Here is a 17,498-nt window from a genome sequence, read left to right as displayed (position 1 = left end):
TATATAATAAGCAAAGCTTTTCTCAAGTTAAACAATTCATGAAATAGTTCAACTTAGTTTAGTTTAGTTTATATATAACATTTTATTATACTATATGTATATATATACTATATTTATATAGGTATCAGTGTGTAAATATTTGTATATAAGTTGACTGCACCGCGTATTCTGAAGGTTTTAAAAAATCTCTCTCAGATTGGGTTGTCTGGAAGAGATGGCTAATTAACCATAAGTCCGCCCATTGTACACACATATAATTAGTTATATTTTTGTTTTGAGCATTATTTCTATATTTGTTTTTGTTTTTTTTTTTTGTTTAATCCTATGATTTCTGTATTTTTGTTTGTGGTGTACAATAAAGTATATTTAACATTAGTTTAAGTTATCACTTCTGTCGGGAGCCCGGGACTCACACATATTTTTAATTCATATTTGTGTAAATAAAACGTATGTCAAAAAAAATCAGTACAATGATAATTTTAAATGTTTTCTCGGTAAATGTTGGTCAACAAAAGTCGATTCGTGTGTTCTCGCTATGATTTGAATTGAATTGGTTTAAATTAAATGGCAACATTTGTAAACAAGTGAGCCTTATGAATATGATATTTAAGATTCCGACCGCGTGGCGTGTCAGCGTATCCAACCGGCAGGTGATGTCGAATATTTTGCTTCGATTAGATTTGCGTGACGTGCTTAACAGACCAATGAGCTGTTTTTTTTTAACATTTTTTTTTTGTTATGTCAACTTTCAGTTTACGTTACGGAACTGAAATCAAATAAATATGATTTACTAATAAATTAATTCACACACACATCTATACTTATATATGTAAATGTGAAAATAACTCTGTCTGTCTGTTGTAGCAAGCTTGAAATCTAAAGAAGGATCGGCCATTTTTTTATATACTAGCCACCCGCCCTGACTTCGCACGTGTACAATGCTGATACTAAATATACTACGGAATGTCTTACAACGTTGACAGTTTTTCAGTCGTTAGACAATACAAACCGCTATGTCCCTGCGCTTTAAATATGTAATATCTTCGAAATAAAAAATGGTTGTCGTGGGCTTTCCCAAAGAGATAGACATATACCATCGCAAATGTCGTTGAAGACCTTTATAAGATGTACAATACTGTAGTACATTATTTTGATCTATCTCGTAGGGTTCAGCCAGTGTTTGCAATGTAAGCGCAAAAATTTGTTTATTTACGACATCACTTTAGAAACCTCTAAAATTATCAGTGTTTCTCTACTATATTGTGCATGTATTATACATATAAACCTTCCTCTTGAATCACTCTATCTATTAAAAAAAAACCGCATCAAAATCCGTTGTGTAATTTTAAAGATGTAAGCATACAAAGGGACAGACAGCGGTAAGCGACTTTGTTTTATAATACAGTAAATTGTACGCTTCGACCGAAACAAACTTACAAATATTACACGTTTATGAATTATTATGAATACTTTTTAAGTTTATAAGTCTTGCTAAGTAACTATATAAGTACTACTATTAGTATTACTTTTTTCGATAAATAGAGATCTTGACACAATAACAAATATCAATATCTAAACTTTGAAAACGGAATTTATGGTTTTAAAATTGAATAAGGTTAATAAATCTCATTAAGTAACCGAGTTCGCGCGCTGAGCGCGTAACGTCGATCATTTCCGACGCCATATTGAATTTCTATCCACAGATAAATAAAGAAAATCCATTTTACAAACGTCAAAAAGTCGGGAAGTATTGCTTAAGAAATATTATTGGTTATTTTTCTATTCTTTGTGACAGTTTTTTAAAGAAGTTTTTAAATTTAATTATATCAACTAAATGAGTTCTTTTGTTGTGAACCGGTTATTTGAAAAGAGCAACTATGCGAGTTTCTTGCCGTTTATTCACGCTGGCGACTGCTTTCCGAAAAGGTGGTAGAGTTGGAATATTGACGATTCAAAAATCCTTTATTGTAAAGTTTACTTGAATAAATACATTTGTTTTGATATGATTTGAAACATATATAAGGGAGATTTGAGGTTGAGACCGTGTGCCCTCAATCACTGTTGAATAAAAATTTAATTAAAAATTTGCACCATTGCATTCATCACATTTCAGATAAGTTTTTTGGCTAAACATTGTCTCTGTATAATATAAAACAAAGTCACATCCGCCGTCTGTATGCTTAGAAGTTTTAAGACGCATCGGATTTTCATCAATAAACAGACTGATTCACGATGTTTGTGTATATTATAGTAGACAAAAGCTGAGAATTTCAACTTTCCTAGCCGGAAACAAAAATGAATTTATTTGGACATGTATGAAGCAGGGGCGAGCAGCTAGTACAACACAATTCAACGTATAACGTAGCCACATCAATGAAGCCTTCTTGTAGTACAGTAAATTTATTGTTCGCGTTCATCTCAAAAGATAAAATTTCGTTACCCTTGAGTGACAAATTAATTCCGGATATGACGTTGAAAACCAATCGTTTTCGTATCTCTAACCTACTTCAAAAAGGGAGGCTCTCAATGCGTCTGTATATTTATTTTCCTATGTTCTTTTAAACGAACAGTGAACTGGCAGAAAACGTCACGCGAGGAAGAAGCGTGGTACAATTTAATTTCTTGTCACTTACATTACATTTTCAAATACATTAGCAGCCTGTAAATTTCCCACAGCTGGGCTAAGGGCTCCTCACCCTTAAGTTTAAGTGATACAAAGTATTACTACGGTGAACTTGTATATTATGACGTTAGACACGGCGGGGCCCGCCATGATCGATGGGATGTAATCACTGCATTAGATAATGTTGTCGAAAACAGAAAGTCGAACACGAATTTTAGCTTCGTCATATTCAGCGTTCGTCGCTCCAGTAGTGTATACTTTGACTGTACTTATGTTTGTTGTTGTTAAAGCTTAAACACTTATAGATAATTGACATGGTGAACAGGGCTGGACCGTAAGTTCAGGGGGCCCTGGGCTAACACTACTCAGGGGCCCATCTAAGACATATCCGAAAGTAGACTTGAATTAAATTAATTGAATGGGTTTGATTAATTGCAATCGCAGGGCTGCAAACCATACGATCTGTTTAATTTAATAGAGTTATGGATTATGTCACATTATCGTCTATTTTGACTTTGACTTGAGTTAGCCGGGGCCCCCTTGAATCCACGGGGCCCTGGGCTGAAACCCAAAAAGCCACATGGTAGATCCGGCCCTGATGATGAATACAAACACTTCGAGATAGGGCTCTGTGTAAACCTACCTGCACAGGTAGCACTTTTCACTTATATCGCTAAACAGTACTACTTGGTAGTCCTGTGTTGGGTTGAAGCGTGAGTCATGATATATCTTCACTCCCAGGGTGCACTGATGTATTGGAGTTTTATAAAGGATGGTTGATATTTCTTACAGCGCCATTGTCTATGGGCAGTAGCGACCATTTATCAGCCCCATTCGCTCGTCCGCCTGCCTATATCATAAAAAAGAAGAAAATTCCGACAACAGCTTGGACGACCAAAAGACGATTTTTCGCAAATCCACAATGAATATCATAGACTAATCAAGCTCTCGACCAATGATATCGCTTCAATTCGCTGTCAAATCTTGTTTATTTGTCATTTCTCATCTTACGGTTGGAGTAGACTGTATAACAAATTTCCATTGCCTTGTAATCACATCTATGAAACCGTACATTAACCTTCTAGTGGAGTGCACTACAAATGAACTAAAACAACCGAGCTTTATTAAATATCTCGGTGTGCGTGACCGCTATGGTTGACACGTCAAACGTGTGCATACATACAGTTTTACTAGTGTGCGTATACTTACTGGTCAACTCTTGGCTTTGACACAAATGATCAAAGCATAAGACATCATTTATCAAGCTTGAATACCAGATGAGGTGTCTGTTTGTGATATTAAAATAACCCATTTTTACTAAATGCATATGTATGTATACACGGTGCATATACAAAAATAACATTTTTTTCACTTTTTGTCTGTCTGTCTGTTTGTTCCGGCTAATCTCTGGAACGGCTGAACCGATTTCGACGGGACTTTCACTGGCAGATAGCGGATGTAATAAGGAGTAACTTAGGGTACAACAATAACTTTTTGTTAAATTCAAACGCGCACCAAGTCGCGGGCACAGCTAGTCGGAAATATTATTTCATCCTCTTAGGTGATGAATTATCAAAACGATGTAAGTACTATCATCATTACATAGTATAAAACAAAGTCGCTTACCGCTGTCTGTCCCTGTGTATGCTTAGATATTTAAAACTACGCAACGGATTTTGATGCGGTTTTAATTTTTAAATAGCGTGATTCAAGAGGACGTTTTATATGTACAATACATGCACAATATAGTAGAGAAACACTGACAATTTTAGAGGTTTCTAATGTGATGTCGTAAATAAACACATTTTTAGGCTTACATTTAAAACGTTGGCTGAACCCTACGAGATGGATGAAAATAAAGTACTACAGCATTGTACACCTTATAAAAGTCAACAAAATAGTCCGCAATGGGATATCCTCATAGAGATAACCAACACTAACCATTTTTATCCTTTAATTTTTACGAGAAATAATGGCTTATTTACGAAGTGATTTTAAGCAATACAGCATTAACCCTTATCCAATTAAGTACCTTAAATACATGTGCGTTTTATATAGATCAATACGGCCCTGAACTGACTGAAAATGCTGTGTACGTTGCATATATAGGTATGGGTATATTATATTTAGTATCAGCATTGCAGCCGTGCGAAGCCAAGGCGAGGCGCTAGTACTCATAAATAGAAGCCTTAACACCAATTTGAGGTTCAAGATCGTTATCATCGAAATTCTCACAGGAATAAAATTCACTTAAGAATCACGCAGGTCATATTTAGTAACATATCAAACGCACTTGACACAAAGGGACAGATAATTTAAGTATCGACCAAAGACGTCATCTCCTGTTATTGGTGATGGCTGTTGGGTAATTTAATCAACACGAGGATTAATATGATGTATTAAAATACAAGTGAGCAGCGGCCGAGTGTATCGCTAAAGCTAAGATCGAAGTGCTTATAAGAATTTGAAGATTCAAGCGATTCGGAAAAAATATTCAAGAATATCATTGTATGAACTATATTATTAATGTTTTTGTATTTTTAACATTATAACAAAACAAGTAAGTTGTTTCAAATAACGGCAACACAAAGAGAGCTTAACTGGAAGTGTTGGGATTTAGTTTAACTTTAAGATATTAAATTCAAGAAATCTCTTAAGTATCCATAGGTAGGCATTTTCAATATCTTGGGAGTTTATTGTATTTTTTTATGGTATAAGTAGAACGATCAATGATGGGAAGTGGTCAAGTAAAGATTAAATTGGAAAAAATGGCGAGTGCTTTTATAGCTGATCACAAATATCGTAAATTCATTAAATAACAGTTAAGTCAAATCAAATCAAAACAAAATATACTTTATTCAAGTAATTTCCATAACACAAGTGCTTTAGCTACAATATTTATTCATTTTATTTATTTAAATCTCTTTCGACTACTAGCAACTAACTTTGCAGTGTCATTTTTGACGTAATTTCCGGTTCCCCGTCACATTATAGAAGTATAATTTCGAAAACGAAGACCTCTTCCAAAGAAACAACTAACCCCTATGAAATTTAATTGAATGAGTTCTGTAACAGCCACACCGACGCACATCTCCCGTGGCGTCGCGGCGTCCCAGCATCCTGAGGGAGGAAATTGTAGAGAAATTGAATATCGGCTTATAGATTCGTACGTTCGTAAGTTCGTTTGAAGACGAATAACTTGTGTCTCTTTGTATATTCATACGAGTGAAAGATATGGTTTTTTTATGACGTAGGTGGGCGAACGAGCAAATGGCCACGTGATGGTCACCACCGCCCAGAGAAAATGGCACTTTAAGAAATATTAACCATTGCATACATGAGAACATTGAGAACTAAGATGTTATGTCCCTTGTGCCTGTATACTCTATTCCAACCATAACAGGAAAAAAACCAAACAAACAACCTTTGACAGTAAATTGACGCGACATCATTGGTCGAGAGCTCGATTACTCTATGATATTCGCTGTGGATTTGCGAAAAAATTTTGAATGTCGGAACTGTTATCGGAATTTTGGAAGTAAAATTAAAATGGATATAAGTAGTTAAGTGTAACAGTGTTGTAATATAAATAGAGATATATTAAACATAAACTCTTAGTAGTGCACAATATAGCTGAGTTATTAGCGAATCGCACGCAATACGTAAATCTAAGGTTTGTTTATCTTTTTTCCTACTTCCATTGGAATAGGCCATAGTTACACTGGCTCCCTGACTCATCAAACCAGAACACAACAATACTAAGTTTGGCGGTAAAACATCTGATGAATTCCCGGGCTTGCACAGAGCCCAGCCACCAGGTAAAATGCACTTATTTATTTATTATGTTGTCCCACAAAGTATAGACTTTATAATACATAACTGTATTAATGATAATTTAAAAAAAAGCAACCGAAACGGCTTATGTTAGAGTTAGAAATAATACGTCCGAATCACTCAAATTTGGCGCTAAAAAGTAAACCAAGTGAATTTCTGTTTTTTTGAGTTCCGTACCCAAAGGGTAAAACGGACCCTATTACTAAGACTCCGCTCACCGTCCATCCGTCTGTCTCCAGACACTTGAAGTTTTCAAACATGATATATTTCTATTGTCCGCTATAACAACAAATACTAAAAACAAGAATAAATTAAATATTTAGGGCGACTCCCATACTACAGACATGGTTTTTTTTGCCGCTTTTATAGATATTGTTACGGGACCCTTCGTGCGCGAATCCTACTCGCGCTGGCCGGTTTTTATTTTAATGTGCACTACAGGTACTGACGTATTACAGCCTTGTCGATTAACCGGTTGATCTAATGGCAGACATAGCGCCGCAGATCGCGAGCAGCTGGGCTTAAACTAGAGGTCAATGTTGGGTTCGTCTGTCAAAATAAGTTCTTGGAGCTGTGCACAATATATATTAATTACAGAAGCAATTAACAATTTTGATAATATCTTTTCATCTATTTACTTGGTGGGAGGGCTTTGTGCGAGCCCGTCTGGGTAGGTACCACCCACTCATCAGATATTCTGCCGCCAAACAGCAGTACTCAGTATTGTTGTGTACCAGCTTGAAGGGTGAGTGAGCCAGTGTAACTACAGGCACAAGGGACGTAACATCTTGGTTCTCAAGGTTTGTCGCGCATTGGTGATGTGAGGAATGATGTCTATGGGCGCTTGATGATGTTGACCCACTTGCGCGGCCGCCTACGGACATCATAAAAAATAAATCTAAATATATACTAATATTATAAATACAAAAGTCGCAGTTAGAAAGTAACAAATTACAATGGGAGTCTGTACTATGGAAGTCGTTTTTTGGATCGTGAGTTTACGTTGTCATTATGTGATTTATTCAGTTTAATGGCCAACAAATACTTGACTAAACAACAGCAAAAAATAAGTTACAAAGAAAACCTTAAACAAAAGAGAGAGACGGGGGAGAGAGAAAGAGAGGGAAGGTCACCTCGGGTCATGACGCATATAGTCCAATTGTGTTCCAACAACAAAATGGACACAATCAGTCTATAATATCGGCTAAGAATATTTTCTTTTGAAATTTTCGTAGATTTTTAATTTTCAAAAACTTTCTTCTACAGTTCAGGAAAATGGCCGCCGCTTGAGGCGACGGTGGCGGTGATGAGATGACTCAACAACCATTCCTGCATTGGGGGCTTCCCTACCACAGGTAACTTGGAATGTATTAATAGCTACCGTCACGACTTCGTACGAAGAAAATAAGGATTCTATTTCGAGATATACTTTGATTATTTGTCTGGATACCGTCAATGAGATCACGTCGTAAAAAATATTAGCCAACTGTTTGCCACTAAATACAGCCTGTAAATTGCCCACTGCTCGGGTAAGGCCTCTTCTCCCTTTTTCGGGAGAAGGGTAGGATAACATTCCACCTCGATGCTCCAATGCGATGTGTATCCAACAGATGTGGCAGAATTTCGTTGAAATTAGACACGTGCAGGTTTCCTTACAATGTTTCCTTCACCGAGCACGAAATGAATTATAAACACAAATTAAGCAAATGAGAATTCAGTGGTGCCTGCCTGGGTTGAGCCCGCAATCGTCGGTTAAGATGCACGCGTTCTAACCACTGGGTGGCCCATCTCGGCTTATTTGTCTAATACTATTGACGAATTGATTTTAACGTTTGAGTTATGTTGCGCTGATCGGTTTACTTATTTCATGAGTACGAAGTCGGGACAGGCTGCTAATTGATAATCAAAGCGCGACTTTTGACGTTTTAACAAAAAAACGCATCGTATCGCTTTAGCGGAACATTTAATTTGCTTTATATTCGCCTTCGACTTCGTTGCTTCACTATAACGCTAGACGCGCTCGAATAGTATTTTTACAAGCTTTTATTTTTTACAGTTTGAACATTACAGAACACTTTGCGTAATTACATTATTCGTTATTTTTCCTTTTTGCAATCGCAATGTAACGCGCTACTATGTTCATAAAAAAAAAAATCTTATCAGGTTCAAATTATTATATAAATTTTTAGTTCTTTTAATTACCCAAAACATAAAAAAAGCTTGTTTTTTTAAAGTTTTTTTTTTTTACACAAAATATTTATATTTCAGGGAACCCCCCGCTGCGCGCCGCGAGGGCTACGATCACGGACATCTACAATCGCACGGCGCGACGCACGCGGCCGTGTACACACACCGCCATACGCACGAACACACACACATAGACACGCATCAGACGCAGTTAGTACAACTTAGTTCAAAATCAAAATCAAAATATACTTTATTCAAGTAGGCTTTTACAAGATCTTTGGAATCGTCATTTAACTAACTTTTTAAAGTAAAGCTACCACCGGTTCGGAATGTAGATTCTACCGAGAAGAACCGGCAAGAAACTCACTAGTTACTCTTTTTCAACATCCAAAAATACAGTCATGTTAGTTAAATACAATTATATATGTATGTCATGTCTCCCGCCTGGAAGTCAACGAGCGTTAACTCCGCGCTTTTTTATCATCAATATAATCTCGTATCGAATAATATGCCTTCTTTACCGATGGATTTTTACAAATTATTTGAATTTATGAAACGGCAAACTTAAATTTATTAGAAAATGAGATGGTTTTTTTTTGTTTATGATACAAGTAGGCGGACGAGCACATGGGCCTAATTGTAAGTGGTCACCACCGCCCATAGACAAAGGCGCTGTAAAAAATGTTAACCATTCCTTACATCGGCAATGCGGCACCATATTTGTTTAATAAACTCCTTTCTTAAACAAGGTGGCACATTGGTCTTCCACCTTCCACTTTAATTCAGCAATTTATGAGTTATATTTATCTGTGATAAGTTAGAAAGACCCGACATCTTTATTTTTATTGAACGAATTGTATTTTAAAACCCCGCCAAAATTTCCTCACGATGTTTTCTTTCACCGCCGAGCACGAGATGAATTATAAACACAAATTAAGCACATGAAAATTCAGTGGTGCCTGCCTGGGATTGAACCCGAAATCATCGGTTAAGATGCACGCGTTCTAACCACTGGGCCATCTCGGCTCGGTATGTGTGCTTAGATCTTTAAAATTACACAACAGATTTTGATGCGGTTTTTTTTAATAGATAGATTGATTTAAGAGAAATGGTAGATTTTTTACTATCACTAAGCAGGCGTCATCACGTACCATATTAAATAAAGATCTTTGACTTTGACTTTGAGGAAGGTTTTTATGTATAATACATGCACAATATAGTAGAGAAACACTGACAATTTAAGAGTTTTCTAAAGTGACGTCGTAAATAAACACATTTTTCACAGATTCACACACACTCATTGATCTAGTGACTAGCTTACAAGGTCGAATACCTACATATGCCCTAGAATCAATTCTTTGCTCTAGTGACTAGCTTAGAAGGTCCCAGGATCAATTCCCGTGTCGTAACATTCAAAACAGTTTTCGAGTTTTTAGTAGAGTAATCAGTAATCTGGATGTGGCATTCCGTGGCTCAGATAACCAATAAAGCTTCTTCTAACGCCTGAACTCCGTCCAGTCTTGTCGGATAACCTTCCCGTGAGAGTGAAGGAATAGAGTGCCATGTGCACTCTATTCTCTGTTTGCGAAAACTCTCATGCACTATAAATATCCAACTCAGATAGTTAGTCTCTCTCGAGTCCACATCAAAGTCCAAATCTATCGCAGGGATCACCATTCTCATTCAAAACTGAAATAAATTTTAAACTTTTAAATTTGGAATTGTCTTTTCGGATTTTAAAAATTTAGGGTTTTCTCCTTCGACAGCAATAGAGCTTGAAAACGATAATTAGAAATGAACAATAAAACTGTTACAGGTGTAAAGGCGAAGGCGAAGACACAACAGAATACAGAGACTACATGCAAAGGTAAGAACAGGACCGAACCTTGAGCTAACAAATACCAAAAATCGTACCCATTCGTCAAATGGAATTCAACAAATTATATATATTTTTAACTGGGTATTCTACCATGTTCGAAATAGTACTTCAAAATTTTGATTTTCCTAATAAAAAGCCACAAAAATATATATTTCGACAAAATAAACACGTTTTCTTGTCATTAGATTAAATTAAATTTTAAAGCATTTTTTAATCCCGCAAAAACGCTGTCAGCAATTTTGGTGACGTCACACTGATAAAAACAACTGTTACGTACGTACGACCGGCACTCATTCAACGTTAACAGCTACAAATATTTAGTATTTTTTGGGCAAATAATTAATTAAATTCGCTATCGTGGATGTGTAGTGTACAAATACTTTCAGAAAAGTTGTTTATCAAAGTGCCGGATTATATTGAAATGACAGATTTTGCCTATCTGACGTCACATCATGGCGGCTCGTGTTTTAGGTCACATGATATACAGACTAAAAATTACGAGTCTTAATTTGAATATAACAAAACAGTAATTCATGACTCAAAATCATAATATGGGGGTGCGTACGATACACTGCACAATGCAAGTGTATTATTGGAAAGTACCTATGTGTGTGTTCTAAAATAAAATCCCACGCTTACAAACTATGCTCTTAAGTATATTTCAAAATATATTTTAGTTTTTATCAAATTTCATAATTTATTTTTCACTGCCGAAAGTATCCTATCATTAAGTTAATCATACCTACAGATGCAGTAGTTATGGCAAGTGCTCCGAGGAACCAGAAACATCTGAGACTAGGGAAGAGACCGTCACCAGCAGCGCCGAACCCTGGGGAGACAGACTGGGTACTGTAGTACAAAATAATTATTCTTTATTCGAGTGAGCTCGTAGCATTATTTTTGAATTAAAAAAGCTGCGTGTACTTATGTACGCGTTTAAGACGTTCTTTGTCTGCGTTACAAATAGTTTTACAACTGTAATAAAATAAACATTGTAAATTAAGAAAAGTTGTGCTTTTTATACGATATAAGACGAGGAAATGGCCATCTCGACGCTAAACGGACTCGTAGACAATGGCGCTGTAAGAAATATTGACCATTCCTTACGCCAATGCGCCAATGCGCCAACAACCTTGGAATCTAAGATGTATATATATCCCTGGTGCCTGTAGTTACACTTCACACAATACTGATTACTAATGGTGGAGTCTACCCAGATGGTCTTGCACAAAGCCCTACCACTAAAAAAAGTTAAGTTGTCTTACTATGGCAATATTGGTAAACATCGTCAGTCCTTTTAGCGGAACACGCTCGAAGGGCGAGAAAAGTTAAGCCCAGAAGTGATTCACTTGAGGGCTGTTAATTTTTTACTTGAATTCAAATATGTCTTGTCTTTTTAGTGAGCAGTTCCCATTGCAGCGTGGGTACGTCCCGAACTGACGCTGCGTCGCCTCACCAACATGTAACTACGACACATGCAGGTACATAACATACGACTGCTTTGATTCACTAACAATATTTAGTCCTCTGCTCAAAGCTGGAAGAGGTTCTTTAGAGCTTCTTTGGCGATAAGGCCACTGTTACACTTTATCCAAATGTCAAATTTAGTTTAAGTATCAGTGTGCAATATAGAATTAAATAAATATATAAAAAACGTTCAAATTGCCTGCACTGAATTTAGAAAAAAAATGTAAAATTATTGGGTTCATGGAAGATATGATCGCCTCGTAGCTATTTCTGTCTAGTATCAAAGTTCTTTCACCAATTTTTCTCAAGTCTCGCTATATATTTTCGTACAAACAAATTGTAGTTTTTTTTTAATTTGGCTGCCTAATTAAAAAGTTGACTACGTTTAAAAAAAACAAATTCGAATCCGTAGTCACTTAAATATGAGGAAAAAGTAATGGATACAATATTAAAATTGAAGGACGTCTGTGTAACATAATTTGTGTAATTTATGTCAGTTAGACTTACTTTCATAAAATTAACATAATAACATAACATAATCAGCCTGTAAATTTCCCCCTGCTGGGCTAAGGCCCCCTCTCCCGTTGAGAAGGTATGGAGCATATTCCACCACGCTGCTCCAATGCGGGTTGGCGGAATACACATGTGGCAGAATTTCGTTGAAATTAGACACATGCAGGTTTCCTCACGATGTTTCCCTTCACCGCCGAGCACGAGATGAATTATAAACACAAATTATGCACATGAAAATTCAGTGGTGCCTGCCTGGGTTTGAACCCGAAATCATCGGTTAAGATGCACGTGTTCTAACCACTGGGCCATCTCGGCTCTAAAATCTTCATAAAATTGTATAGATGAAATTACTAGTCTTCTAAAACGCGCTGACGTTTTGTACAAATGATTTACGTATTAATATCGTATTCACGTCAATGAAATGAGTTGTTCAAGAGCACGGAAGTTTAATTAATTCAGTGAGTAGTGTGATCAGATCAGCACAACAGTGCAGTGTTGACAAGCACAAATGATAAACAACCACTAGATTCCCATATTCTATGATTGAAAATCGGATAATATGTATCCGCGTTGAAGAAGTCTTGTCGCAAGATCCCCTCTTGACGGAAGGTAAAGGCCTCCTCCAGAGATGACCATTGTTCTCTGTCTTATGCTACTCGCGTCCGTCGGTTACGTCGTCTGTCTAGCGCGCAAATGGTCCCTTTTCTATGGCCCGATGGTCATTGCCATGACGTTGTGTTTATGGTTCAGCGATTGTGAGTCAGGCTATATGACAAGCCCATCCTCATTTTAGCTTCCGTGAGTAATTGAGCGCGTCGATTTAGTTTTTTGTCTTACGTCAGTATGGCGAATTTTTTGTAACGTCTTGATTTTCAGGATGCGTCTCTCTAAACTTATTTGGCTAGTTATTATCCTGTTTTTTAGTTTGTTTGTAATTTCCAAGCCGCAATAGGAGAGGAGTCGATCGTTCACCGACTGTTACTTTTAATTTTTACTAGCTACGCATTTCGTCTTCACGCAACAACTAGAGACAATTAAAGTCTATATACAACTTATAGTTTCAGGAACGGACATATTAAAAAAGATCTTGCTTTCTTTCCGGAAAGGAAAGTTGAAATTCTTTTGTTTCCTCCGCTATGATATGCATGTTTTATACATATAAACCTTCCTCTTGAATCGCTCTGTTTATTAACGAAAACCGCATTAAAATGCGTTGCGTAGTTTAAAAGATCTAAGCGTAACAGTGGGAAGCGACTTTGTTTCATACTATGAGATTTTAGAGCCGAGATGGCCCAGTGGTTAGAACGCGTGCCTCTTAACCGATGATTTCGGGTTCAAACCCAGGCAGGCACCACTGAATTTTCATGTGCTTAATTTGTGTTTACAATTCATCTCGTGCTCGGCGGTGAAGGAAAACATCGTGAGGAAACCTGCATGTGTCTAATTTCAACGAAATTCTGCCACATGTGTATTCCGCCAACCCTTATTGGAGCAGCGTGGTGCAATATACTCCAAACCTTCTCCTCAAAGGGAGAGGAGGCCTTAAGCCCACCAGTGGGAAATTTACAGGCTGCTAATGCTAATGCTAAAATGCTAAATGAGATTTTATTGGTGTATATTAGGGTCGTCTGGTGGACGAAGAGGCGCTCTACAATTATGGCAGTTCCTCGTGTCGTTACTGGCTGAAGGAGCGCGATGTGTCGCCTGGACCGGCAGAGGCCTGGAGTTCAAGCTGCATGAACCAGAAGAGGTTTGATAAAATACAAAATATAGGAGATAGTTACAAATATCAAAGTATCTGTTAATCTTTAGATATATCTTTTTATTTTGCGTTGGTGGGAACAGGCAAATGGGCCACCTGATGCTAAGTGGTCATCACTAGCCGTACGCATTGGCACTGTAAGTCATATTAATCATATCTCACGCCGTCCGCGTCGATGCGCAACCAACTCGAGGGATTTACATTCCGAACCGATGTTTGCATTATCATATCAGATAAACTTTATCGAAAACTATCCACAATTATAGATCGTTAAAATATAATGATTTCTTACTCGACAACAATTCGTAGAAACGAGATATTTCGAATTTCAATTCATAAAATTCAATCACATGACAGTTCAACGGGCGGCCATGTTTGACGTTTACGGGTGCGTTCGGATAGCAGTGCCAAGAATGATGTTTGTTATTTTTCACCACCTAAACACCAAATATAACATTTTTCCTGACATTATTTTTATTAGGACGACACAGTCAATGAAACACAATTGAGTTTTTCTGTAAAAAGAGATTTATTTGTTTAATTTTACAATAATAAAAAATAAAACAAAAGTTTGTATTTACCTACGCATTGTTTTACAAAAATAATATTTACGCACCTGTAAAAAGAGAAACGACGTTTAATGTTTATTTATTAACAATGTCTGTTCCTAAATCACAAGATATAAAGAAACTTTACCTTTCACAATCACGAGATTGATTCTAGGTTAATATTTTTCATGGCTAACAAAATTTAGTTGTCATGTCACTGCGCGTTCGATGACGGTTGACGGGGAATTCAAATTAAAGAAAAATACATTTTTTTCTTTACATATATATGAAAAGTAAATGATAAACCGTATATAATGATAACCGCGTTAAGTTTAATTATTTCACCCAGCGAAGACGGGTTTTCATCTAGTATTTAACATTACGATTTACAACGGAACTGAACTAATTTTGTATCCTATTCAAAAGGTTGCAAGACGATGGGGCGCGCAGAAGAACAGACCAGCAATGAACTACGACAAACTCTCCCGTTCGCTCCGATATTATTACGAGAAGGGCATCATGCAGAAAGTCGCAGGTATCTTAACCGATTTCAGCCATTTACAGCCAATTCAGAAGATATTATAGCACTCGAGTCTGTGCAAACGTAAATTATACATATAAACCTTCCACGTGAATCGCTCTGTTTATTTCGAATTGAAATCCGTTGCGTAGTTTAAAAGATCCAAGCGTACAGACTGGAAGCAACTTTGTTTTGAATTCAGGACATATTGGCGCACTCGAGTCTGTGCAAACACTGGTGCACTCCTTGTTTCCTCACTCTCGTGTCAAACGAATAGGAATTTAGACGCAATACCAACGACTGTACGTGCTTTCTTACGCAAGAAACCTTTAGCAGCTCAATCGAGGCTTCAATTCAGACCTCAAAAGTCAAAATATGTCTTTGACTGCTTTTCCCCCGCACGCGGGCTCACGCGGTCTAAAACTATATATTATAAAGCTATGTACTAGATTATTCCAACCACAACAGGACAACATACAAATAAACCACATACGACTTCGAATTGACGCGAGTTCTTTGGTCGAGAGCTTGATTAATCTATGATATTCACTATGGATTTGCGAGAAAGTGGCGTTGAGGATGTCGAGGAATCTGCTATCGGAACTTCGGAATTAAAATTAAAGTGGAAATAAGTAGTTAATGGGAATATTCTTGTATTATAAATAAAGATATATCAATCGAGAACTGAGTGTTTTTGACTTTGTCACGAGTGCACCACAGATAAAGCTAATATAATATCCAATTCAAATATTAAATTAAATAAATTACGTTTTTCTTTTCAGGTGAACGCTACGTCTATAAATTCGTATGCGACCCAGAAGCTCTATTCAGTATGGCTCGTCCCCCCACTTACGATGTCATCTCCCAGCTCTACTACCCGCCCTACATCCCGGGTAGCGCACCGCCCGCCCCCAGCACCAGCATACCCACCACCAGTGACTACCAGCGGCGGTTCTACCCCGATAGTCATTACGAATCGTAAAAGTATTAAAACTTAGATTACTGCAAAACATATCTTTGTAGAATACTTTTAATAAATAATAATATAATTTTAATAATAACATACAATTATAAATATCCTCCGGTCTCCGTGTTTCAAACTCTCTGAATTCAAGTCACCATAACAAACGACTTAGATGCGAATATAATGATTAAAAAAAAGTTCTGTCAATAAATTCATGTCATTTTTTATCTGTATATGTTCTACACGCGTCAAATGTAACTATTAATAGAAAAATAAATAATCTTAAAAACCTTATACATTACGGCAACCAAAACGGTGATTTTTATCTTATCTTGAGGGAATTTGAAAACATTTACTAAGTGGTTGGGCTTTGTGCGAGCCCGTCTTTGTGAGCAGCAATACTTGGTATTTTTGTGTTCCGGTTTGCAGGGTGAGTGAGCCAGTGTAACAACAGGCACAAGGGCCATAACATCTTAGTTCCCAGGGTTGGTGGCGCATTGGCGATGTAAGGAATGGTTGATATTTCTAACAGCGCCAATGTCTATGGGCAGTGGTGACCACTTGGCCCAAAAGCCGGCCCGCCTAACTATTGGGTACGGAAAAAAAACAACATTCTGAAAATTTTGACGCCATTGAGATTTGATGGACTCCATCGATTTAAATGGTGGAATACTTTTAATAATTAAAGTATTTATTTAGTGTTTTTCTAGTCTATTAAAATTATTATTTTTATATTACCTTATTTTATCTTGTTAAAATAAAACTTAAATTTTTAAATAAATACTAATTATTATTACTGAGCCGAGATGGCCCAGTGGTTAGAATGCGTACATCTTAACCGATGATTTCGGGTTCAAACCCACGCAGGCACCACTTAATTTTCAAGTGCTTAATTTGTGTTTATAATTCATCTCGTGCTCGGCAGTGAAGGAAAACATCGTGAGGAAACCTGCATGTGTCTAATTTCAATAAAATTCTGCCACGTGTATATTCCGCCAACCCGCATTGGAGCAGCGTGGTGGAATACGCTCCAAACCTTCTCCTCAAAAGGAGAGGAGACCTTTAGCCCAGCAGTGGGAAATTTACAGGCTACTAATGCTAATGCTATTTTATTACTAATTGTAAGTTACTCTAAGATTACTTTCTAAGTACATCTAAAAATAAGTTTAAATTAAATTATAAAGAATGCAATATCAAATAA

At 36.8% G+C, this 17,498-nt stretch overlaps 1 protein-coding gene across 1 annotated transcript; it reads left to right on the top strand.

The window, feature by feature from the left end:
• The first annotated feature begins 7,768 nt into the window (after nt 1-7,768).
• Nucleotides 7,769-16,315, top strand: LOC113404539 (Friend leukemia integration 1 transcription factor-like). The gene is made up of 8 exons (XM_064220070.1): nt 7,769-7,812; nt 8,726-8,854; nt 10,461-10,511; nt 11,272-11,369; nt 11,924-12,004; nt 14,126-14,253; nt 15,240-15,348; nt 16,116-16,315. Exons 1-8 carry the CDS (start codon nt 7,769-7,771, stop codon nt 16,313-16,315), a joined length of 840 nt encoding a protein of 279 aa, XP_064076140.1.
• The last annotated feature ends 1,183 nt before the right edge of the window (nt 16,316-17,498 follow it).

Source organism: Vanessa tameamea, chromosome 31, assembly GCF_037043105.1.
Source record: "Vanessa tameamea isolate UH-Manoa-2023 chromosome 31, ilVanTame1 primary haplotype, whole genome shotgun sequence".
NCBI classification, from domain to species: Eukaryota; Metazoa; Arthropoda; class Insecta; order Lepidoptera; family Nymphalidae; genus Vanessa; species Vanessa tameamea.
Note: the sequence above shows the minus strand (reverse complement) of the source record. Positions and strands in the feature narration are given on the sequence as shown.

Excerpts from the sequence above, each read along its gene's own strand:
- LOC113404539 (XM_064220070.1), top strand. The coding sequence starts at position 7,769 with ATGACTCAACAACCATTCCTGCATTGGGGGCTTCCCTACCACAG. Across the intron at positions 12,005-14,125 it reads TGTAACTACGACACATGCAG|GGTCGTCTGGTGGACGAAGA; the intron begins GTACATAACATA and ends GGTGTATATTAG. Across the intron at positions 15,349-16,115 it reads CATCATGCAGAAAGTCGCAG|GTGAACGCTACGTCTATAAA; the intron begins GTATCTTAACCG and ends TTTTCTTTTCAG.